The sequence below is a fragment of the Polyodon spathula genome, chromosome 43, assembly GCF_017654505.1.
Source record: "Polyodon spathula isolate WHYD16114869_AA chromosome 43, ASM1765450v1, whole genome shotgun sequence".
Classification (NCBI taxonomy): Eukaryota; Metazoa; Chordata; class Actinopteri; order Acipenseriformes; family Polyodontidae; genus Polyodon; species Polyodon spathula.
In genome coordinates, this window is record NC_054576.1 from 2363521 (window position 1) to 2389697 (window position 26177).

Consider the following 26177-nt stretch of genomic DNA (forward strand, 5'->3'; position numbering starts at 1 on the left):
TTGGTTTTTTTTAATGTGCATTTTTGTATTTTTTTCTAACAGTAAAAGGCAGCATCACTGTACAAAAATAGAAACTCTTGCTGTGAGAATCTTCTGTTCGTAACACCTGAGTCACGCTTTTGTGCTGGTGGAGCCAGAGAGAAAGAGAGAGAGAGAGAAAGGGAGGCTCTTACACTCTCTGAACAGCCTCCCTCTGCTCTGTGCTGGTGGAGCAGAGACAGAGAAAGAGAAAGGGAGGCTCTGATGTTCTCTGAACAGCCTCTCTCTGCTCTGTATAGAAGATTTACATTTTAAATCCAATCGTTGTGTAAATTTGCATTTTCTGTCTCTGTGCTGGGTCTGTACCTTGCAGATGTAAACCCTCTCGCCATGCATATTTACATAAAAAACAAACAGCTCCCCAGTCCAGAAACAGCACACCGTTCCCATGGAAACGAGAGCATTCTTCTCCAATTCCCCCATTTCTAACGAGTTTTTTTTTTTTGTAGAACTCAATACACTTGAGTTTGCCCACAGGATGTTCTCAGCAAGCATGACAAATAGGTCTCAAGTAGTGTTTACTAAGCTATGCCATGATTATTAATATGCTTTACCAGACCTCTCTGTGCTTTACAATGCTTCACCACACCTCTCTGTATTCAAACACTGAATTCAAAAACCCTAAAATAAACGATTCAATTAGTTCAGACGAAGACACTGATAAGGACTTTAGTTTGTTAAAAAGCATGGCAGACCGTGGAGAGAGCCTTCTTATCAGCAATAGATGAAGTAGATTTCTAGCGGCCAGGGATCCCTGCTTATACAGCAGAAATAACAAACATCAATAGAGTCAAAGTTGTGGGGTCTCAGAGAGCCAGCGTTGGAGGCATGTTAATCTGTGGCATTGCAGTGCCCGTGTGCTGGCCCTGCCTGTGGGCACAAAGTGGAGAAAAGGTTTGCCAGTGTTGTGGGCGATCCAGATGGGCCGGTTTGAAGTGGGAAAGGGCGCGTTTGATTGAACTCCGATTGTAAGTTGTACCAATTTTCTTAGTTTTTTTTTTATCCAAGGACCAGGGCTGGCGTTTTGAAGTGCAAAGTGAGTGACATGGTTGTCTTTTTTTTTTTTTTTTTTTTTTTTATTCTAAGTAAATTGTTTGTTGCAAATTCCATTTTGCACCCTCTTTGGCGATATCCTCACGTTTCTCCCCTTCTGTTACAGGCGGCTGGTTCTCGTTTGAAGTGCAGAGCGCTTTTGATGAAATTTCCACCCACCAAAACAGTGAATTGATTTTATTTTTCCATTTGGTTGCACCAAATGTATTTGTTGTTGTTGTTGTTGATTGGTACAATATTTAACTGTTTGTGTTTTGTTATTTTTTACAGACAAAACCCGGGGCTTGCTTGAAGTGCAAAGTGTGCGTTTCCCCTCGAAATATTAAGTGTTGTGTGTGTTTTAAAATTAGTTTTCAAGGTGAATTACATTAAATTCCATTTTGCTTCTGTTCTAAAACACATTGTTTTTCTGTTTTTACAAGGACCCTTGTCACGTCAATTTATCCAACCTGTCAAATGTTCTTACTAGGAACTACTTCTTAAAGGAAAACAGTACCCACTCAGATACATTTTATTACAAAAAAAAAAAAAAAGGATTCAAAACATTTGGATTTGCCAACATCGTATTTTTGGAAAACATCTCCACACCCTTCCAGCGATCCACTGGACGAATCCCAGTTGGTTTGTTCCCCAACTGAAAACCCAAATACAAAAACCAGCTGCAGCTGAAACGGAGGCGGCATTTCAACACCTCCACCAATCCCAGCTCGCCAACTCCTCACCTGGAGCAGGTAATCTCCAGAGCGGCGGTCTGAGTCTGCCCTTTTCAAAAGGATCTTCCTCGGCAAGGCAGAACTACCAAAGTGGCTTCGTGTTCCAAGTCACGGATATTTCAGATATTTTTAGTTTAAAAAATAAATAGAATACAGATGGAACTATGTTATTTTTGAAAATTATGGCCATTTATTATGAATTCATTTACATTTTCGCTACATTATTGTAGCATTCTGCTGGGAAACTCCTTCAGTATACAGTACATTGGGGGGGGGGGGGCTTAGAATCATAACTTCATCCACTTATTGCAAAAACAAAATACCATGCTTGAATTTATTTTGTAACAACTTAATCCCATCATTTAAAAACCAAAACTGCCAAACAAAAAGGGTAAATATTCACATAACTTCACAACGAGACGCACGCATTTTTTTTTTTTTAAATGTAGACAATAAATTAGAAAACAAATACAGATTTACAAAAGGAAACAAATAATAACAGCCCCCAGCCCCCAGGAATTTCTAAACAAAATCTGTAACTAAAAAAAAAAAAAAAGCAGTTGTTTTCTATTGGTTTGGAAACTGAATTCCATTCGCTTGGTGTTCCGAAAAAACACCTTGCAGTCTGAATGCAGCCGAAATATACATAAATAAACTGTAAATTTGCATTTACCCTTCCTAAACCGGAACGCAGACAAAAAGATTCTGCTAAACTCTTCTTCAGGTTGTGAGACTAAGGCTGCATCAACCTTTAAATTAAATTTATGTTTTATAAAGCCTCGTTATGTATGGCTGCGACCCACAGCGGGCGCTATGCACCCTTCTTTATCATCTCCCTGTACAAACAACCAAGGAGCTCAGATGCACTCCATGGTTTCCAAAGTTAGCGCCTTGAACATTCCAGCTAAGCATTCATTCCAAGGCACCAAAAAAAAAAACAACAATTCATATTCCAAGATTGTGTTTACAAGCTATCGCCTACAGCACGGAATTGTATAGAAGTACTAGGTAAGGGGGCAGCGAGCAGCGTTTTAAATCTTTCAAAAATAAATTAAGATCAGTAGATTTAAAGAAAAAAACAAACGCACTACAATTCAGCGATAGACAGCATTTTGCAGCCTGCGCGCTGTGTAAACTGTGACCAACAGGATCACAAACTTGACAGTCAAACACAGCTAGATTCCTCAGACACGCACACACACACACACACACACACACACACGTTGGATTCATTGCAAGACTGCAGCTGTTTTTCTCTTGGTATCTGATTAAAATCCATGCCAATTTCCCTTCTCTCCTCATAATTGTGTACTTAAGTGTTCATTTACTAAAAGGTCTACTAGACCCCTTACGTTGAAAATGCTTTCTATTCACGTTTACATGAAGGAGGAAAAGTATTTCTGGAACCAAAAAAACAAGCATTGCTGAATTTCTCATATAACCAAGCCACACAAGTCCCCTCTATGGTAAGGGGAGAATCCCCCCATTCCCCCTGAAGGATACCCAAGCCGGAATAAGTTATTTTTTTTTTTTTCATTTTTCGGCGAAATCCTGTGCATTTTCAGCCTTTTCCTGTGTTGTGAGTTTTTCAGGTCGTTATGGATTTTCTGACCTTTTCCCCCCCCCTTCCCTAGGTGTTTGGTACTGGGGGGGTACGGGGGGGGCATTTGTATTCTAGTCACTCTTACAAAAGCTTTATATATTAAGCTCTGTTTTAAATAACCTACTGGCTCCTCCATTGCTAATACTGACCCTTTACATGAAAATATTGAGCGGACGCAAATTCAGAATTTCAAAAACTGCCCCAATAAGGTTTTACTTCTTAAATCATTTTTCGGCAAACCAGGTGCATTTTCAGCCCTCTTTGGAAATAGTATTTTTTATAAGGATTATTATTAATTTGTTTAACTCGATAAGCATTTTCTACAGGATGGATTTCTGACATTTTCCTTAGCCTTATATAAAACTATGTATATTGGAACTTCCTAGAGAATATTTGGTACCACTACAAACCCTTATTGACCATCCACGGATATATATATATTCACCACAACAAAATGACATAACTGGATTTCAACTGACCGAGTGCTCTCTTCTTTATTCCGTTTTCCACACCCAAAACAAGATAGCCTGGAGACAAGCTAAATTTCTCTGCATGGAAATAACCACGGTCCACCGGTGCTAAAACATAAATAAAACGAGACTTCCCTGGGAACGCTTCACTCCGATTTGGAGACTCTGCCGGCTTCCAACTTCCCAAAGTCTGAATAATACCCAGAGGTCAGTCTAGGTAAAAATAGTCCTTCATTTTCAGAAACAAGGTCAGAAACTCAGGCTGGGGCCCACGCGAACTTCTGTACTGCCCAGACCTCCCTCCTCTCTCTGTCTGTGTCAGTCTCCAGTCTCCTCTCAAGTTGTGTTGTATGGCACTTTGCTGTAGGTCGGGCAGTCTCACTGTGACCCACTCCCAACCTCAGCTGCTCCCTGACATCAGGTTTATCGCTTGCTCCAGCTTCTGCCTCAGCTTGTGTTTCCGACAGTACACGTCGCGGTCCAGCGAGGTCAGGATCTGCGGGGAGAGCAGAGAGTCATTGGACCGCAGGATGGGAATAAGACCCCCGCTGCATCACAGCTACAGCCAGTCCAGGCTTTACTACGAGTTTAAAAACACACACCTCAGCTTGTTAGCTACGTGGTTCAAAAGAATACCACGCACATCTGCAGAGCTTTTTGGAGATGTTCTAGTAATAAAACGACTCTGATCGCGTTATTGAGGAGTTTGGTGATAAAACGAGAGATCGGGAGAGGATTTATCAGTATGCACGTCTATAACGAGGTTAGTGATAAATATAGTGAACAAGGGGTGAGGCTGGAGATGCAGTGCTGAGTGTCCTTTTGCAATTCAGTGCCTTTTAAACCTGTTTTACTCTTGGAAAAAAAAAAAAATTAAACAGCGCGTGTAAAATGAACAGCGTGTGCCTGACGAGTTCTGGATAAATGGACCGCAAAAGGGTTAAATGAGCAGGTCCAAATGTCTTTTTGCCATACTTGTGATGTGAATGTTGAACCCTACCTCCTCTTTGTATTTGCCGACATAGAAGTAAAGCTCACTGAGCACGCTCAGAGTGTTGAACTCGTTGGCATGGAGACGGGATTGCTCTACCAGGTAAGCGTCCATATCCTGGTCGCTGATGGCTGGCATCTTAGCGATGTCCCTGTAGTATCTGCGAGAGAGAGAGAGAGAAAGAGAGAGAGAGAGAATCTTGTAAGAGGACTCTGATGGATAATAGTAGCGGTCAAGTCTATAAAGAGGAAGAAATTTGCGAGTATGCAAACTGCCACATCTCTCTGCGCGTCATCAAGCAAACTATATATGATTTCCATGTCATTGCTGTGAACGGTTTCTTAACACTGTAGAGACATTAGCCTATAAAAGTGCCTTACAGCCAGCACCTCTTTTTAGGAAAACCCTGTGTCCGCTGGTTTTCGTTCCAACCGAATCTCAATTAACTAGACCCTTAATTGAACTGATAATTAGCTTAATTAGACCTTTTTTCATTTGTTTTCAGCTCTTAAACAGCTGCAGATTTCAAGTCAGCTATAACATTTGATAAGCAACTTGAAATGCAGCTGTTTAAGAGCTTTATTAGCTCAATCAACCCATTGCAGTCCATTTATTCAGCGCCAGTCAGGTCCGATTTATTTAAATTCTGGTCTGACATTGGACCACAAAGGGTTAAAGTCTGTAACCGAGCGCTCGGCTGGACTGAAAACCAGCAGACGCAGGCCCCAAGTCCGAGTTTGAGAAGCCCTGCTCTAGAGCTGCTTGCTGCTTCTCAATTCCCTGCAGTGTTTCTAAGCTGTGTGCTGCTTGGATCACCTCTCCACCCAGTTCTTGTAGTTGGGGATGTCTTTGGCGTAGAGCAGCTTGTTGGAAGGGGAGTCCTTGCCCAGCCGGTGCTCAGAAGTGGAGCAGGAATCCATGAAGGTCTGAGCCACCACAGAGAGGCAGGCGTCCGTGATGCTGCTCTTGTGAATGTCAAACACAAACTGGGGGTTTTTAATGACATTCACCCAGAACCGCAAAGGGAGGCTGGAGAGAGAGAGGAAGAGACGAGACAGAAAATACTGTAAAACATTAGGTTTGCAAGCAAGAAATGCTGAATAATGTTACTGACTTAACGCCAAAGCGGTGTGTTTCCCCATATACAAAAATGAAAGAATGTGACATTTCAAAATCTGACGTGAAATACTGTCCTGTTTTTATGGCTACCGTTAGACTTTTGGTGATTTCTGTAGTATCTTAGATTACATGATGTCAAATAAAGATCAAAATTATGTTCATAGCAGGTTTTTTATTTTTATTTATAACTCAGTTCAAAAATTCCAAGTGATGCAAAACTTTGACCCGTTTGAAGAAATAAAAAATTGATTGACTGGTAATCTACATGGATGTGGAAGCATACAATGAATGTTTTAATGTCCCAGGAAGGCATAATGAAAACCAGGATGATCCTGGGGAAACGGGGGGGAGGGTGGATGCAATCCAACCCCAGCGTAGGAGACAAACGATGGCGAGATCCTGCGGGATGGAGCTGAGCCGCGCTCACCAGTTGCTTTTCCAAGTGTGTCTCACGTCGGGGTCACTAATCTGCCTGCGGTCTGCCTGCTCATCCAGGAAGTCAAACATGTACTTGATGGCAAGTGGGAGAGCGCTCCCTCTGTGTGCTGTGCTGAATACCGTCTCAAACAGGTCATCCACAAACTTCTGCAGTGTGCCCTGAGAGTACACACAGAAAGAGAGCGAGAGAGAGAGAGAGAGGGGTCAGCAACTCACAACACAGCACTCACAATGCTGCTGAAAAAAAGAACATACTATAACAAATGTTTTGTTTGAATGGCTTTTTCTTCTTTTATATGTCATTCAGTGTCACTAATACGTAACTGGAGACGTGTTGGGTGTGCAGTTCAAGACACAGCTCAAGACGGTCTCCAGGTGGAGCGAGAGATACACTGGAGTCCCAAAAATCACGAGAATCTTTAATTCAAGTTGTCAGGATACAGCTAAAGATGTTCTCAAGCTAGAGCTAAAATGTATTCTCAGTACACAGTAAAGATGTTCAAGATGCATCTATGGGAGGTACTGGGTGAGCTATTCAAATTAGGGCAGAACATGTTGCAGAGTTGCTGCTGCACGGGTTCGATGCCCCGCGTTGGTCCTGGCGGGTACCTTGGTGGCAAGCAGGCGGGTGAGGTAGATCTCAGACACCATCTTGCTGCCCCGGTCCCCCTCCCGGTGGTCCGAGTGCTCGTGGTTCTTGATGAGGTGCCACAGCTTGGTGCCGCTCTCCTGGTCTGGGGTGATCATAGGGGCTCGCGATCGCAGGCTGTCCGGACTGCTGGAGGTGCGCAGGAGGCTCTCTGAAAAACACGGGGCAAAGTCACACAGCTAACACTGACCAACACACAGCACCGAGATCCTGCAGCTCTGGCCAAAGGGTTTTGGATCACCTAGAATCTTCGGACCGAGACATCATTTTAAAAAAGAAACACACAGCACTGTAGGAACATAAAATCACGTAATCAACGACAAAATGATATTGCAAAAAACGCCCCAGATATATTAGTGTCGTAAAGCACTAGATTTCATGTTAGATTTTGAAATGTCACATTTTTTAATAGCTGTCAGTTTTTCCCGTTAAGTAAAACGGCAAACTACAAAAGCGGTGTGTAATTCGGTACGTTAGCGTACCACTGTTCAGCGGGTTTCACTTTATGAAGCAAAATTTGTTCAAGACCTTTTGCCAGAGCTGTACAGAAACACCCAGCATTGAGAGTCATCAGCAAGCTCACAAACACTTGCATTGTACCGACAAACGATGCAACAGGATTTAAACACAAACAAAACACTTCACATAAGCTGACGATTGTATATAGTGAGCCCTTGCACTGAATGGATCTCATGCAGCGTTCCACGCAGTATTCCTTTATATGTATACCTGAATAAGGGGAGTGGAGAGTCTACACTGTGCCATGCAACATAAAGCTTACCGTATCGACTAAGGGACCTGGTGAAGGTGAAGGAGTTGGCAATGTTATAAGCGGATACCTGCTTCTGAACCAGCGCCACCAATGAGCCATCTGACACCTGCCAACACAGAACAGCAAAGCTCAGACTTCCAGAGGCAGTACTAACACAAGCAAGGATCCAAATCACTTTCATCACAATGGTTACACCCTGGTTCTCGCTCTACGTAGCCCTGACCCCCGGGCTGGCTGGCTTTGCCAGATGCGTTTGTCTCGCTCTGTTCTGTGCAGGTACCTGGTAGTGCGCCAGCGTGTTGAGTCTCTTCCAGTCGCTCTCAATCTTTGTTGTGACGTCTTCGTCCTGCAGAACGACCCGGGTCAGCCTGCCCTGCCTCCACTCTGAAGAGGAGACGAGCAGAGTTCAAAGGGACTGCCGAGAATCAGCTACCCAAACCAGACTCCCATTGCATAGCAGAGTGATCCATTCCTGGTTTTACTATGAGTTTAATAAGACACACCTGAGCTTGTTACCTACACACTGAGGCTAGTCTAGCACATATTAAAACATGGAATGGGAAATGAGACTCATGTTGCACAGCAGTTGGAGCCAAGCGTTATTCCCTGTGTGTGTGTGTGTGCGTGCCCCTGCTCTCTGGAGTGGAGGCTCTGTGTGGGTTCCTCGCTTACCCAGGTCCATATCCCCTGCCTTGGGTCTTTGTGAGAAGGGGATGCCTTTGTACACAGCGTCCAGCAGCTTGTCCTTCACCTGGGTCACAGTGTCGCAGTTCAGCACCTTGACTGGGACCTCAGAACCCGGCTCCCCCTCTGGAGGCACACAGTTCAGAGTCTGGGAGCGGAGGGGAGAGGGGTGGAAGGTGTACAGAGTTTAGGTTAATTCACCACTTCTTTACACCATAAGGATGAGATCAGATCACATTCTAAACTACCCAACATTACATTCTACATTGAACATTACTGTAGCTGTTTTAAATTAAAAAAAAAAGCATTTTAAAAATCACCAGTGTCTTACTGACCTATTGACAATATTCTGGTAGCTGATTCCTGTCAGCCTGCTTCCCTACACCCTTTTAAAAAGGAGTGAACTGTTTCGTCAAAGGCCCATGGCACACCGAATGAAAATGTCGACTTGCCAGTCAGCTTTACCAGTTGCTAAGGAAACAGGTCAGCTTTCAGCTCAAGTCTCCAGGCCTCAAGCCTGCCCTGGACTGGAGGAAGCACCTTATATTTGCAATGTCATTTTGTAGTTTATTACATGATGTCAAATAAAATATCTAAATGATGTTCATATAGTTTGATTTTTTCTAGTTCTTTGAGAGAGAGCTAGCATAGGTGGGTCGAATGCCTGTTCTCATTCTAGAATCGCTTATGTTAATGAAGGTTAAACAAATATTAGGAGTTCACTGTGCCAGCACAGCTGCAAGGCAAACAAGCGACCGAGTGGGGTGTGGGAATTTGACTAACCTTGCTCTGAACATTGCCGACACAAAGAGAAACCAAGCCAGCAAAAACAGAGCTTCGCTTCACACACACACACACTTTTAGCCAAGATACACAAGACAGGCATTTGCGAAGACCCTCTGTCAACACACACCAGTGTCCGATGCCCACCTAGAGCGTGTAATGATTATGGGGGGGGGGGGACTTGATGAGCTGAAAGGCCTTTCTTGTCTAACAGGGGGTGTACAATCAATCTTGGAGGACCATTCCACTCCAGGTAGGGTCTGGATGGAGGTTCGATTCAAAAATCAACCCATTCAGAACAGAGCTGGATACAAAAAAGACCAGGACTGGGATGGGCCAACGGACACCCTCGCATCACAGGCTAGGTCTGAAGAGTTAAGGGTTGCGAATCTCTCACCAGCTGCTTGTAGTCGATCTGCTGTCTGATCAGCTTGTCCTCACTCAGCGAGTATCGTGCTTCCCCTGTGATGATGTCTATGGGTCCTTTCTCCATCTGCTGTTTGATCGCACAGTACAGCATGAACAGAGGCTCCCCGGCACACTCCTGGAGAAAGACGAGACTGCATCACTTCAAGTTTACCACGCTGTGGTTTTCCATGGGTAGTTTAGCAGTTTGTTCCCATAGTTATACCTGCCCCATAGTTTGCAACGTACCGCGATACTGTTTTCAACCGTATGCTTCGCAGCTGGCTTTTGTGATGTGCCTTAATCAACTGCGCTGTGGGAATTACATTTTGGATCCATCAAAACCGTTATTTATCCAGATTAGTTAATTGAGAACAAGTTCTCATTTACAATAACGAGTTGGCCAAGAGGCTCACCACTGCATGACCACGGCGAACAAACACAACAAAAGAGGAGTTAAAAAAAAAAAGATAGGAAAAGTTCGAATCTGAATTTTTGCCGAAACTCATTCCAGCCCTTTGGCTGCTGCAAACCGAAATACGAACCGAAAAATCTTTCGCTACCTTGCATGCCAACAAGCAGTGTAATAAAATGACCGACTCTTAAGTTGCACAATGAAGAGGAGAGCTCTGGGTAAACTACGCAAGTAAGCAGGCGTTTTCTTCCCCCAGCTAAAGGTTCAGCAGATTAACATATACCAGTGTTTCACATGATCAATCTACTTTGCACAACTCAAATGCAGATGGCAAATCTGGCAGGCATGCCCTGATAGATGTGGACAGCTGTGGGTGTGCAAAGACAGGAGTGTGAATTGAAGAACCCTGTACACCTTGAGAAATCTGTGCAGCAGGAAGGTGAACCAGTTCGTTAACATCTTCTCGGCCACCGACTCTGTCCTGCAAGAGAGAAAACAAAACTGGTGTGAGACTGGGAATCACTCGGGTACTGGTGCAACACCAGTGCGCGAACGATTGGTTTTGATTGGTAGTCAATCAATTACATTCAAGATCTTTTGCATGTGTTAGAATTAGAAGTGGCTGTTCTACTGAATGCGTGCAATGAGATAAAGTCCAACTTGTGGTTGTCCATCCATCAGCAGTCCAAAGCACCTTTGACTTTTGTTTCAGAGTCCAGATTCTGTGTTCTTGTGCATATTTTAGCCTTTTAGTCTGGATCCCCTTTCATAACAGAGGCTTTCTTACTGCAACACATCCTTTTAGCCCTGAGAGTGACCTTCGTAAGGCTGATATGATGGATAGCGACACATGTGCCTTCTGCCAGTTAGAATGTGCCCGTGACCATAAGGAAACACAAAATTTCACACAGTACATAAAAAGCGAAAAACAAAACATTATATACAGTAGTTCCATCATCTGCGTGGCTGGTTCGCTACTGTTGCTCAGCTGCAGTTCCCCGTCTCACCTGCGGAGGAGCAGTTTGGGGTGGTTCCGATTCTCCAGGTTCTTCTCGATCAGGTCAGCCAGCAGCTGCTTGAGCACCACGGTGGCGTACTCCATGCGCCCCTGCAGCGCCCCCATGAGGAGGGAGGCCACGTTGCCGCGGTCGCGCATCGAGAAGGAGCGCTGCGCCTCGAGCGTGTGGATAAAGGTTAGCAGGAACACCTTATTGTTCAGCAGCTGGCCAAAGAGCCGCAGGGCTTTTTCCACATTCGCTGGGGACTGAAACACAAAGGCAGTTCAGTGATCATCCAGCAGAGGTAGCCTCCAAATCACCAGTAGCCCAATACAGCACCAGTAGACAGTGGTTTGATGTCACACGCACAACAAATCAAAACTACAGAAGCAATGGGGTGTTCTCATACATTTGCACACGACTGCGCAGCTGTGGCCAAAAGTATTGCAATGAAGAAGTCGAATGAAACCTGCTGAATAATGTTACATTAACATCTTGAACTGCACACCGCTTTGCAGCTTTTCCATACACTAAAACGTAAACTAGGACAAACTGAAAAATGCGGCATTTTCGAAATCTATCATGAAATACTGTACTGCACTAGCCTTTTAGTGATATCATTTGAGTTTTTAAAATTACACAACGTCAAATTAAAAGACCTAAATTATGTTCATGTGGGCCCTCCCGAGTGGCGAATCTGGTAAAAGGCACTCCGCGTGGAGCGCAGGATGCGCCCTACAGCCTGGAGATCGCAGGTTCGAGTCCAGGCTATTCCACTGCTGACCGTGGATGCGGCTGTAGCTAACCCCTGTTGTTCGGTCCCTGAGCTCTGTGAAGGGGAGGAATATTGAAAGTCTTACATCCAGGTCTTTGAGCAGAGGGTGCTCCTCAACCCCAGGGAACATGACTCTCATAGCGTACATCTTATACTCCAGGAATGCGATCTTCACTCCATCCATGTCGTTGGTCAGTTCCTGAATATCAGTCTGCAGCTCGGCGAATGCTGGAAACAAAACACACCCCACCCATCACCCAATCAGAACGACCACCTGACCATTCGCAATTTGTTACAACACCACTAGCCTTAGGGTAACGTTTGGAACATTGCAACACAATCCTTATAACTGTTTTCAAAGAATTACGGTGATAAAGATAATCAATGTGTTTTTTTTGTTTTTTTTAATTTGTTTTACATTTTATAATAATAATCATCTTTATTTTTATATAGTGCCTTTCACAGTGGACCACCATCACAAAGCGCTTTACAAGATACGAGACTAGGGTGTGTGAGCCGTGCATCAGCTTCAGAGTCGCTCACAACAACGTCTCACCCCAAAGACGCAGCACAAGGAGGTTCAGTGACAGGGGTTTTGTTTTTGTTCTTTGGTACTTTTTGAAAGCTGTACAAGGATAACATTGCAAGTACACAGTCAAGACACAGATAGATAGATAGATAGATAGATAGATAGATAGATAGATAGATAGATAGATAGATAGGAGAGACAGAAAGGTTACAGTACACAACTGCCATTGCTGCTGATGTTCTTTTTTTTTTTTTTTGGTGTCCTGCGGAACTGCCATTGCTGCTGATGTTGTCCTGGGAAGGCAAACTGACATCCCAGGTCAACCTCCCTCTAAAACAGAGACAATCCAGGGAAAAAAAGGGACAGGGGTCAACCCCAGTCTGCAAATTGTTCTTCTCCGCTGAATACTAAAAAACGATGCCTCCGTTCTTGTCGGGGCTGACTGTGGCTTGGGTATGCAGGCTGCACCTCTGGAGCTGACTTCGTTGGCTGGGTGGATCGGGGGCGAGATCTTTCGGCGAGGTTGTAGGAGAAGGGGTCTTACCCTCCTTGCACTCCAGTGCCACTCTGGACTCCAGGTTGTCCATCTGGAGCTGCAACCTTTTGAGGGTGCGGTCGGCGTCTCTGGTCTTGCGCTTGTAGGCGATGAGCACGGCGATGATGGCGATGAGCAGAGCCCCGCCCCCTGCCCCGATGCCGATGATCGCCGGGACAGACAGAGCGCTGTCGGGGTAGATGTGCAGAGTCCCAGGAGAGAACTCCAAGCCACCAACCAGGATCTGACATTAAGACAGGGAGACATGAAGCGGCAATGTTAACGTTCAGGGATATGTAGCGTCTTTCATACAAAAAGCACCTCAGTTATCTATCTAATGACTTGATCTCCTGTGCTTTTCGCTAGTTCAAGTACAGTCACACTGCTCTGATGAGGCCCAGATAAAGCTCCAGCTCCTGTAGGTCTGAGTTTTAAAACGCTGTGAATGTAGAAAACTTTTGGCAACTTTCGCACGATTTGATTGGCTATTGTAATGACGAAATGCATATACCCTGATTAACGGGAATCCTACAGTTTTCTCCCACCTTAACTCGAAGGCTGCTTTTATTTATCGCTCTCTCTCTCTCTCTCTCTCTATCTCTCAAAGCACGCTACAATACAAAAGCAAAGAGAATCGCAACACATTTGTAGAAGGATGACATTTTATGACATTAAAAAGATAACTGTTGATCATTCTTCTACTGTATCCATACGAGACCGAGGGAGAAAAAAAAACCATGACGTTCTTACAGTTAACTCCGACTTCCTGTGGGCTTTGCCTAGCGAGTTTCACCTTTTAAAAAGCTGCATTCAGCCCTCTCTGCGCAGTTAATTATTTAACTGATAGATGCTCTCACATTCAGTTCAGGTCAATTAGACAACAAAGCTCTTGCCATCTCACAGGAGATCGAAGGGAGCGTTCCAGACACAGTCGCGGTACGAAGAGATGACCTTTGGAGTCGCTTTGCTAAAGGTGAACTCCCTCTTTAAATAATTCTTGCATAATTACAGTAAACCTGCAATTCAGTGTTACACTGAAATAAAGCAAGCAAGCGCTGGGCTGCAGTGTGGAAGGCAGCGGGTTTGAGGAGCTCAGTGGTTAGATAAAGAAAGCGCTGGGCTGCAGTGTGGAAGGCAGTGGGTTTGAGGAGCTCAGTGGTTAGATAGAGAAAGCACTGGGCTGCAGTGTGGAAGGCAATGGGTTTGAGGAGCTCAGTGGTTAGATAAAGAAAGCGCTGGGCTGCAGTGTGGAAGGCAGTGGGTTTGAGGAGCTCAGTGGTTAGATAAAGAAAGCGCTGGGCTGCAGTGTGGAAGGCAGTGGGTTTGAGGAGCTCAGTGGTTAGATAGAGAAAGCACTGGGCTGCAGTGTGGAAGGCAATGGGTTTGAGGAGCTCAGTGGTTAGATAAAGAAAGCGCTGGGCTGCAGTGTGGAATCTTTTTTGTATCTTCGGCTGCAGCTCCGCCCCCTTACCGTGACTCGCTGCTCGCCAGTGAGGTCCGGCGAATCACAGAGCAGCTGAGACTCTGACACGGTGAGCAGACAGGCGGTCTCTCCAATCAGCACAGTGTAGTTCAGTCGAGCGTTCCCAGAGACAGGAGGAATCAGGTTTCTGCCCTGCAGCCAGGACAGAGAAGTCATATTATGAAGCGAATGCATTTAAAACCTGGACTGGGGCAAACTGCTGTGCAATTAGGGTCTTATTATTATCATCATCATCAAGCTCACAGAATGCTTGTAAAACCTGGACTGGATCCAACAACCCTGGAATGGAAGTTATTAATAATAATAAACTCTGTTCAAAACATTTGTCACTGATATTACTAGACTTCTATTAGTGTTTCTAAATTCATAGCTATTGAGTGTGTTAATAGCTTGAATTGCGAAGCTTGATAAACTATACCTTGAATATGATAGGAGAACCAGGCTTGACCTCCAGTATCCCAGAATTCCCCAGCAGTTCAAAGTGGGGGTTGGGGTAGTAGGTGAAGGGGGTGCTGTTGAGGGCCCGCAGTGACTGGACGTTGTCCATAACGAAGCCGAACTCGTCCGGACGCTGGCTGGACTCGGGGGCGCTCCTCTTCGTGTAAACAATGCCCGGAGCACTGCAGGTCATCACCGAGTCGTTGACGACACGACACGCCTGGAGAGGGAGAGGGAGAGCTGGGGAGTCAGACTACTACAGTCCGGGGATGAGAAGGTGAACTGTACGCCAGGATGGGATGCAAAACAAGTTCCAGTGACACGACAAAAATGCCATTTACATTCTCTACATAAAGGATTGCTAAATAAGGCTTTAAAAATCTATTTTCTTACCTCTATTGGCACAGTTTTTCACTGCTGCCACAGTTTCACACCTCTTGCCATTACAAACAGCATCACTGGTCTCTAAGACAAGCAATATTATTACTGGCCCCTTTTAGCGAACTGCTAACCAGTTTTAAAATAAAAAAAAATATATAGGATTTGAAGGGTTTTTTGATACCGAATGACTTCCCTGCTTTGAAGGTCAAATTCACTCTGGTGGTCTAAGCAGGCAATGGCAGCAACGTGACCTACAGCGCAGGAAGTGGGGAAGAATTTGTTTTGTTGATGTGACAGGCAGACAGACTCACGTTGGTGGTCTCAAAGCCCCCGTACTTCGCCCTCACTCTGGGCTCCTGGATGGTGAGGAGATTGTTGCCGGTCACAGTGAGTGGAGTACTGCCACTGCAAGAGAATCACACACAGCAATAAACATCACAACCAATACAAAACACTCGACACAGAACACACAGAGCAACACACACACACAAATACAGAACACTCAGTACACACACACAGAGCAATACAAAACACTCGACACAGAACACACAGAGCAACACACACACACAAATACAGAACACACACACACACACAATACAAAACACTCGACACAGAACACACAGAGCAACACACACACACAAATACAGAACACACACACACACACAGCAACACAGAACACTCAATACACACACAAATACAGAACACACACACAGAGCAACACAGAACACTCAACACACACACAGAGCAATACAGAACACTCAATACACACACACAGACACACACACACACACAGAACACACACACAGACACACACACAGAACACAGAACACACACACAGAGCAACACAGAACACTCAATACACACACAAATACAGAACACACACACAGAGCAACACAGAACACTCAATACACACACACAGAACACACACACAGAGCAACACAGAACACTCAATACACACACAAATACAGAACACACACACAGAGCAACACAGAACACTCAATACACACACAAATACAGAACACACACACACAGCAATACAGAACACTCAATACACACACACAGAGCAATACAAAACACTCGACACAGAACACACAGAGCAACACACACACACAAATACAGAACACACACACAGAGCAACACAGAACACTCAGTACACACACAGAGCAACACAGAACACACACTCACACACACAAATACAGAACACACACACAGAGCAACACAGAACACTCAATACACACACAAATACAGAACACACACACAGAGCAATACAGAACACTCAGTACACACACACAGCAATACAGAACACTCAGTACACACACACACAGCAATACAAAACACTCGACACAGAACTCAGAGGAATACGAAACACTCAAACACACACACGGCAATGCAGAACACTCAATACACACACACACACACACACACACACACACACACACACACACACACACAGAGCAACACAGAACACTCAATACACACACAAATACAGAACACACACACACAGCAATACAGAACACTCAATACACACACACAGCAATACAAAATGCTCAAACACACACACAGCAATACACAACACACGGCAATGCAGAACACTCAATACACACACACACAGCAATACAGAATGCTCAATACACACACAGCAATAGAGAACGCTCAATACACACATAGCAATACAGAACACACACACACTCTTTTTTGCTATAATTTTTATAATCTTATTTTTGCTGCCTTCTCCTGCCAGGAACCCCCCTGTGCAGCTCAACAGTTCTACCCTGGTTGAACACACCCCCTTTGAAAATTGAAAAAAAAAATCGGACAGTGCCACAGCACAGTGCAGCTTACTTAAATATGCTCCACAAGGGCTCAATCTGGGTCACGGTGGGGTCCTCGGAATAGTGGTAGCTGACCTCGGAGTTGGTCACTTCGGCCTTGTCGATGAGAAGCTTGACCGCTGCCGGGCCAGGGCCCGAGGAAGAGGCCGGGGCGACGCACACAATGTACTGACCGCTGCGCCTGTGGAAAAGCAAACAAGGGTTACAGAACCACTCTGGATGAACTGTGCTATCACAGACCTTTCTCAGCTGACACAGCACAGCGCCAACCCCGGTCCTGGAGAACACAATCTTGCAGATTTTCCGGGGGGTTGGGGGTCTCTCTTAAATCGTCAAAGCTTTACTCTTTGCGATCCTATGTCTGACCGGGTCCGACATTACAAATCTTTCCTTTCCTGTCCGGCATCATCAGAAAGACGTCAAGCGCGGGTCTCCAGTCGTTTTTTTTTTCTCCGGAAAAAGCAGAGAAAAACCTTTCAATGGCCAAGTGAGACCGACAGGAGCCAGAAAAAAAAAAAAAAGGGGGCGTGTCTGAGCAATACACCTAGCTCCCCCTGCACCACAGAGATAACACGGACACAAACAAACAAGACAGCTGCTTCTGCATCCAGCGCTCAAAGAAAATCAAATCATCTGCAGAGCTTTCTGAGATGTTACAGTACTAAAATAACGACTCGGATCGCATTATTGAGGAGTTTGGGGATAAAAAGAGTGATCAGGTGTACCCACCTGATAAAGTGGCACTCTCCCTGCCCCAGGAAGACAGTCACCAAGCTGCCTGCATCCAGCTGCCTCCCGGACACGGTGAGCCTGGTACCCCCAGAGACTGGACCTCTGTCCGGATGCACTTTATTGAAGACAGGAGTCTGGGGGTGCAAACACACACGTCAATGAATCAATACACACACTCAACCAGCAAAAGCACAAGGCTTTACAATCCGTTCATCAGCCCTGCCGAAATGATCACCGGTCCCTTTAAAAGAGTGCTTAAGTAAGGCTTTAAAATCAAGCAGTAGTGCTATCACTAGGGAGGACAGCCGTGTAATGAGTCACCTCCCACCGGCTGACGAGTCAGTGATACTGACATCCGCGTAAGGCTCTCGAAGGGCAAGATGTTCGACTTCGAACCTTAGGGCTTGTGGTTCGGTCCAGCCCTTCCATTCTGTCTAGTAAGAGCATAAAACGGCTTCCTACCACAAAGGAGTAGCTCTGCTGAGACTGGGTGCGATACTCTGAGCTGCAGTCTCCGATACACAGCTCCACGGGGCCCCCTGGTGGATTGAGAAGCAACGACTCCTCCATGTCGCACACGATCCTGCAAGACAGATGTATCAGTCAATCAATGAATCCGTCTTGCGCAGCGCTACACAGTAATAAATATTGTAATGAGACCAAAGTGAAGACGCACTTCTCCGCGCTGATGTACTCCAGGGGGACAGGGCTGCAGCGCACGCCGGCCACCCTGACGTGCGTGATCTCACGAACGTGCAGCCCCAGGTTCTGCCCTGAGATGGAGACCCTAGTTCCTCCTTCCTTCGGGCCGGTCAGGGGTCGAATCTCTCGAAGGAAAGTAAACGCAACGTCACTCTAACCACACAGCTAAGAACAGACAATGCTTCTCTATGCTTTACCAGACCTCTCTGTGCTTTACAATGCTTCCCTGTGCTTTACCAGACCTCTCTGTGCTTTACAATGCCTCCCTGTGCTTTACCAGACCTCTCTGTGCTTTACAATGCTTCTCTATGCTTTACCAGACCTCTCTGTGCTTTACAATGCTTCCCTGTGCTTTACCAGACCTCTCTGTGCTTTACAATGCCTCCCTATGCTTTACCATGCTGTCGCTGTGCTCTATTATACTTTGCTGTGCTTTTACTCTGGGAAACTCTTATAAGGGCTTACACAGGACAATACAGCACTTGTAAGGTTTCTCTGAATTAGTTTGTTTATGAGCTGGCTTGACTGGCTAATGGCTTCAGAGAATTTTTACTGTAAAGCCCCCGGGAGGCTATGCATGAACAGCGTTATATAAAAGCAAACTGTACTGTACTGCACTGTACCGAAACTGTAATTAACTACATTTAGAGAATCATTAAATACAGCGTACACCGTCGCATGAAAAGCTGCGTACCTTGGTGATGCGCGGGTGGGTGCAGCGAACGTTGCGACGGCCTAGGTGCATCCAGTTAAGCTCCGGGCTTGAGCAGTGCTGCTTCAGCAGACACTTCCTCTCAGCCAGGCACCAGCCACAGTCGAAGCTGGGGTCTGCTTTCAGACACAGGCCGCAGCTCTCCCTCTGGGCTGAGCACTTATACAGCAAGGCTGGGGAGGGGAGAGAGAGAGAGAGAAGAAATTTCATTGATATACTGAGTGGAATTCACACTGCTTCCCTCCCCTTTAAAAGATATGGAATATTGTTAGTTTCAATATCTATAGTAAAAAAGTAACAGTACAAATGGCACTACTTCAGGTGTCACGCTGGGCTGCGGTGTGGAAGGCAGTGGGTTTGAGGAGCTCAGTGGTTTGATAAAGAAAGCGCTGGAAGGCAGTGGGTTTGAGAGCTCAGTGGTTAGAACGCTGGGCTGCAGTGTGGAAGGCAGTGGGTTTGAGGAGCTCAGTGGTTTGATAAAGAAAGCGCTGGGCTGCAGTGTGGAAGGCAGTGGGTTTGAGGAGCTCAGTGGTTAGATAAAGAAAGCGCTGGGCTGCAGTGTGGAAGGCAGTGGGTTTGAGGAGCTCAGTGGTTAGATAGAGAAAGCGCTGGGCTGCAGTGTGGAAGGCAGTGGGTTTGAGGAGCTCAGTGGTTTGATAAAGAAAGCGCTGGGCTGCAGTGTGGAAGGCAGTGGGTTTGAGGAGCTCAGTGGTTAGATAAAGAAAGCGCTGGGCTGCAGTGTGGAAGGCAGTGGGTTTGAGGAGCTCAGTGGTTAGATAAAGAAAGCGCTGGGCTGCAGTGTGGAAGGCAGTGGGTTTGAGGAGCTCAGTGGTTAGATAAAGAAAGCGCTGGGCTGCAGTGTGGAAGCTCAGTGGTTAGATAAAGAAAGCGCTGGGCTGGGTTTGAGGAGCTCAGTGGGTTTGAGAGCTAAGTGGTTAGAAAGCGCTGGGCTGCAGTGTGGAAGGCAGTGGGTTTGAGGAGCTCAGTGGTTAGATAGAGAAAGCGCTGGGCTGCAGTGTGGAAGGCAGTGGGTTTGAGGAGCTCAGTGGTTAGATAAAGAAAGCGCTGGGCTGCAGTGTGGAAGGCAGTGGGTTTGAGGAGCTCAGTGGTTAGATAAAGAAAGCGCCGGGCTGCAGTGTGGAAGGCAGTGGGTTTGAGGAGCTCAGTGGTTAGAGAAAGAAAGCGCTGGGCTGCAGTGTTGCAAGCAAGGAACCAACAGAACAGATGAAGGAAATGATGGACCAGTGATAACGTTACCAGCAGTAAAAACTTGGTTCACATTTCACTAACACAAGTCCGCCCCCTACCTTTCATGGAAGCTGGTTTGTCAATGAAGAAATCGCCGTCCCACACGACAGAGAAATCGACAGGCAGGTCTCCGATATCGTCTCCATCATACCAGTACTGCGGTAGGAAAGAGACAGAGTCACTCAGAGCCTCCGTTAACAAGTCCACATGCTCCACAGAGGGAACAAACAAGCGGTCCTTACAGTGAGGTGGTCTGAAAACCTGACTGAAATCACCTTCAATACCAAGGGCAATACCACACCTCTCTGTGCTTTACAATGCTTCCCTATGCTTTACCAGACCTCTCTGTGCTTTACAATGCTTCCCTATGCTTTACCAGACCTCTCTGTGCTTTACAATGCTTCCACGGGGTCTACTCACACACACACCAGACTCTACTAACTCCAATTCCATCTTTAAAATGTCAAAACTTAATTAAAATTACCTTTTCTCTTTAGAAACCAAAAAAAAAAAATTCTTATCACGTTTCTCAAGATTAGGCAGTTTATTTAATTTCTTTGACACTTAAATCAGCTTCTATTTTTACAGTGTGCGGGACGAATCATAATGCTGGTTGCCCTAGACTGAAGGAAGGAGCAGTCTCCCCGCCTCAAGCCTGCCCTGGACAGGAGGGAGACCCCTTTCTCTTAAGGGGGTGAGGGAGTAATTCAGTCACCATTCCTCAAGCCTGCTTTGGATTGCAAAGACCTCTTCGATTTCCCCCCCACTAAATATGCAATCCTCGTACGCCAAGATAAGCGTTCATTAATTCTCAAGTAAAAGAAATCACTCAGTGAACCGTCTTCCCAGGGGGGGTGTCCCTGTGAGTGACAGTCAAGCTATTGTTCAATTGTTTTTTTATCCCTGCTGTGTGTGTGTGAACGGGGAAAGAAGTGTTCCAGCAAGAGATCAATATGGTTTGTAGCTCAATCCTTGTGTCGGAAGGTAATTAAAAATGGACATCTTGCTTCCTGTGAGGCAGCCGGTGAAAATTTAGAACACAGGAATGCCATTTTCAATAAATCAGGTGACTGAAAAGACAGCACAAAAAAAAAAAAAAAAAACAATAATCTTCCGTTTGTTTGCTAGATTTGAAATGCGCAGTTTAAAAAAAAAAACATTATTTATTTACTTATTTCGTGATGCCCTTACCCAGGACGACTTACAATTGTATACAAAAAAAATACAGAGTCAAGTATTCCAGGACGCCCTACTTCTGGTAAAGCATAGGGAAGCATTGTAAAGCAAAAAAATAAGCATTGTAAAGCACAGAGAGGTCTGGTAAAGCATAGGGAAGCATTGTAAAGCACAGAGAGGTCTGGTACAAGGGAAGCATTGTAAAGCACAGAGAGGTCAAAAGCATAGGGAAGCATTGTAAAGCACAGAGAGGTCTGGTAAAAGCACAGGGAAGCATTGTAAAGCACAGAGAGGTCTGGTAAAGCATAGGGAAGCATTGTAAAGCACAGAGAGGTCTGGTAAAGCACAGGGAAGCATTGTAAAGCACAGGGAGAGGTCTGGTAAAGCACAGGGAAGCATTGTAAAGCACAGAGAGGTCTGGTAAAGCACAGGGAAGCATTGTGAGAGGTAAAAACACAGGGAAGCATTGTAAAAACACAACAATACTGTGCAAATTTACCCTGGTAAACTTTTATTGGTCAAGTATAATATATTATAGTGTGGCAGGCAGGTAGTTTATAAAAAAAAAAAAAGACGATAAACTTTCACTTCTGTTGCAATTATTCTAATAAATGGCTGATTGTGCTGCCCTTTTAGAGCAGTCCGTCAGCGTTTGAAAAATGATGCCTTCGCTACTTAAGATATTAAAGGGATCCCCCCTCCCCCTCTTTCTTGACAAATTGCCAGACTGTAAAACAGGGAGCTGTATTCAGAGTGATCACACTGTCAGCACGGCAAACGAATGCCAGAGTCACAAATAACAAAACTTAGTAAATGAATGTTTTTTATGCATTAACTGGTTTTTGAAAAGAGCTGAAGTAGTTGTTTTGGACACAATATATATATATATATATATATATATATATATATATATATATATATATATATATATATATATATATATATATATGCGGGTCGTAGATCGAGTATACTAACTAGCGTAGTCATAAATAGATAGAGATATATAGAGAATACAGATAGATAAGTAGTCCTAAATCTACTAAACTATTGTTTTTCTTAAACAATTATTATACAACCTAGTGGACTTCTAGTCCTGCACATAAAAGGCAATGCATTTCTCTAATTTCTACACGCACTCAAGTCGATCCCCTGTCTGTTGCTGTCGTCTTCGTCAGCGTTTTTAGCTTCTTAAAATCTGTGTTGCTCTTTCCGCTGCATCAGGAGGACTGCCTGAAATCGGACAGCAGCTTCAAATCACACTGACGATTATAACGGCTGGCGGCAAGGTGTCCCAAACGCATTTTAAATTTTAAACTAGTGGCATTTTCTTTGCTATGGAGAAGAATGCAAAACTCCAGAACAATTATTAGCAGAGCCCTACCTGAATTATCACCAGCCCACCTGCACCTGTTTGATAATACCCTAATTGCTTATGCCTCAAAAGTATAGAAATTGGCTATTATTCCCCACAAAAGATTTAGAAGTAGTTTTTCGAGATTTACGATTATACTGTAATAATATGACATGTATATCATATAGTATCATATCATACATATATACATATTTTTACAGTATAATCGTAAATCTCGAAAAACTACTCACTTCTAAATCTTTTGTAGTCATCTTTGTATTACTTTAGTATAAATACATGTTAATTTGGATTCATATGTTTTTTTTTTCTGACTTTGAACGAAGAGACACAGATCTGCCCATTTTCCCCATTGGAAATAGTGATATTTTGAAATATCACTGTCCTGGTCACAAAAGCAAAGTTTGTGGGGAATAATAGCCATTTTCTATACTTTTGAGACATAAGCAATTAGGAAATAACACTTACTACCCAGGAACAGAAATTGTGTTACATAGTGTAATAAACCTTTAAAAAAACGGCTGAAATCGGAAAAATGCGACAGTACGATTAAAAAAAATAATAATAAATTAAATAAAGCGATTTAAAAAAGCCGCTGTTAACTGAGGCTCCGAATCAGAAATTACAAGCTGACAACGTAAGTGAATTAGCATTTAAAACTTTACGCAGGCATCCCTCAACCCAACTCTCAACAAAACCACAACACAGCATCTTTTCTCTCCTAAAATTACAAAAAAAAAAAAAAAAAGTTTCCACTGTCCAGAGCTTAAAGAATCAAAGGCTTTGTCACAATCTCCCCTTGTGGAGTCCAGGCCCCCCCCCCCCCAACTCCATCAAAACAACATAATAAAATAACCGTTTTCTTCCAACTATCCTGTTTGGCTGGTCTCTGGGAATCATCACTTAACATTTTTGTTTAAAAAGGCCAGGAATATTTTTTGTGGGGTTTGCTTAGTATTTTTGCACACCTGCCAGTTTTGATTTATGAAGCCTCTTGCTGTTTTCTGCTAATGGAAACAGAATCTTAAAAAAAAAAAAAAAAAAAGACATTTCCTTTGTAATGAATTATGTTGATCGCATGTATAAGGTTTGCATGAATTAACACTTCTCACAATCTCCTTGTTTAATGCATTATACATTTGATCAACATCATTTGTTACAAAATAACAGACATTTAATATACAGCACTAGACCCTGATATTGAAGAGATCCAGCCCTCTGAAATGTCTTGATAATATACAGCACTAGACCCTGAGCACTAATACCCTGCATAGACCCTGATATTGATGAGATCCAGCCCTCTGAAATGTCTTTATAATATACAGCACTAGACCCTGATATTGATGAGATCCAGCCCTCTGAAATGTCTTTATAATATACAGCACTAGACCCTGATATTGATGAGATCCAGCCCTCTGAAATGTCTTTATAATATACAGCACTAGACCCTGATATTGATGAGATCCAGCCCTCTGAAATGTCTTTATAATATACAGCACTAGACCCTGATATTGATGAGATCCAGCCCTCTGAAATGTCTTTATAATATACAGCACTAGACCCTGATATTGATGAGATCCAGCCCTCTGAAATGTCTTTATAATATACAGCACTAGACCCTGATATTGATGAGATCCAGCCCTCTGAAATGTCTTTATAATATACAGCACTAGACCCTGATATTGATGAGATCCAGCCCTCTGAAATGTCTTGATAATATACAGCACTAGACCCTGATATTGATGAGACCCAGCCCTCTGAAATGTCTTTATAATATACAGCTCTAGACCCTGATATTGATGAGATCCAGCCCTCTGAAATGTCTTTATAATATACAGCACTAGACCCTGATATTGATGAGATCCAGCCCTCTGAAATGTCTTTATAATATACAGCACTAGACCCTGATATTGATGAGATCCAGCCCTCAGCACTCCACAGATGTAAAAATTACAATTAAGTGCAGTTTTGTGGCCAGCCAGGGGATCAGCAACCAACGAAACTGACGCACAACATTCATTGAGTTGTCAAAGGAAGAGGCCACCCGGTGACCCCTGACCTCAAAGGTCAAAGGGAGAGCAAGGGCGACACACTCCATTAGTGACCCTGCACACACACACACACACACACACCCCATCCACCACTTTCCGCAAAACCACATCAACCAAATTAATACCCACTGCTTCCTCTGGTCTGTTAATTAGTTTGGGAATGACTAGGGAGTTGCAGCTGCCTGGCACTCAGTTGAGAATAAAGAACGCATCGCATCTTTTCTTGAGCGGGGGGTGGAAGGTGGGGGGGGGGGGGGGAGCAATATTTCATTAGTGACACACAAAGGCTGAAGTTACTAATGATGTCACAAACCTCGCCTGATGCTATGATAGTCACATTCGATCCAAATTCTACAGACAACAAAAATACACCGCTGGGATTCAATCAGAACTGCAGTGCATCAGCCTGGATATGATCACTTATTACTAACATACACACCCATTGCCCACAAAACCAGGGCTAGCAGTGAGGCCATGATGTATATCATATGCAATGGTACAGAATAAGAACTGGCCATGAATAAGACCCAGATATCATAATGGTCAGAAATCTCAGATGTGCTTTACCAGACCTCTCTGTGCTTTACAATGCTTCCCTGTGCTTTACCAGCCCTCTCTGTGCTTTCCAATGCTTCCCTATGTGCTTTACCAGACCTCTCTGTGCTTTACCAGACCTGCTTTACCTTCTATGTGCTTTACCAGACCTCTCTGTGCTTTCCAATGCTTCCCTGTGCTTTACCAGACCTCTCTGTGCTTTACAATGCTTCCCTGTGCTTTACCACAGCTCTCTGTGCTTTACAATTTCCCTATGCTTTACCAATCTCTGTGCTTCCTTCCCTATGCTTTACCAGACCTGCTTTACCATGCTTCCCTATGCTTTACCAGACCTCTCTGTGCTTTACAATGCTTCCCTGTGCTTTACCAGACCTCTCTGTGCTTTACAATGCTTCCCTGTGCTTTACCAGACTTCTCTGTGCTTTACAATGCTTCCCTGTGCTTTACCACAGCTCTCTGTGCTTTACAATGCTTCCCTATGCTTCCCTTTCTCTGTGCTTTACAATGCTTCCCTGTGCTTTACCACT

At 44.4% G+C, this 26177-nt stretch overlaps 1 protein-coding gene and 1 long non-coding RNA gene across 3 annotated transcripts in view; one reads left to right on the plus strand and one right to left on the minus strand.

The window, feature by feature from the left end:
• The first annotated feature begins 237 nt into the window (after window positions 1–237).
• Window positions 238–3265, plus strand: LOC121305470. Its single transcript, XR_005948094.1, has 3 exons — window positions 238–1007; window positions 1199–1258; window positions 1363–3265. It is a non-coding gene; the product is annotated as an uncharacterized LOC121305470 (long non-coding RNA).
• A 210-nt stretch (window positions 3266–3475) lies between these two features.
• Window positions 3476–26177, minus strand: part of LOC121305512 (plexin A3-like) — a 61044-nt gene continuing 38342 nt past the window's right edge. For both annotated transcript variants that reach the window (XM_041237157.1, XM_041237156.1), the window contains exons 11-32: window positions 20559–20655; window positions 19234–19424; window positions 18514–18662; window positions 18300–18420; window positions 17835–17971; window positions 17116–17286; window positions 15585–15678; window positions 14873–15112; window positions 14443–14586; window positions 12981–13215; window positions 11993–12135; window positions 11142–11398; window positions 10549–10615; window positions 9712–9858; window positions 8520–8679; window positions 8128–8231; window positions 7857–7953; window positions 7036–7226; window positions 6416–6585; window positions 5686–5898; window positions 4879–5029; window positions 3476–4374 (exon numbers count right to left, since the gene is read on the minus strand). In XM_041237157.1, the coding sequence (XP_041093091.1) occupies window positions 4279–4374; window positions 4879–5029; window positions 5686–5898; window positions 6416–6585; window positions 7036–7226; window positions 7857–7953; window positions 8128–8231; window positions 8520–8679; window positions 9712–9858; window positions 10549–10615; window positions 11142–11398; window positions 11993–12135; window positions 12981–13215; window positions 14443–14586; window positions 14873–15112; window positions 15585–15678; window positions 17116–17286; window positions 17835–17971; window positions 18300–18420; window positions 18514–18662; window positions 19234–19424; window positions 20559–20655 (3375 nt within the window). In that variant the 3' untranslated portion in view covers window positions 3476–4278. The remainder of the gene's footprint in view (window positions 4375–4878; window positions 5030–5685; window positions 5899–6415; window positions 6586–7035; window positions 7227–7856; window positions 7954–8127; window positions 8232–8519; window positions 8680–9711; window positions 9859–10548; window positions 10616–11141; window positions 11399–11992; window positions 12136–12980; window positions 13216–14442; window positions 14587–14872; window positions 15113–15584; window positions 15679–17115; window positions 17287–17834; window positions 17972–18299; window positions 18421–18513; window positions 18663–19233; window positions 19425–20558; window positions 20656–26177) is intronic.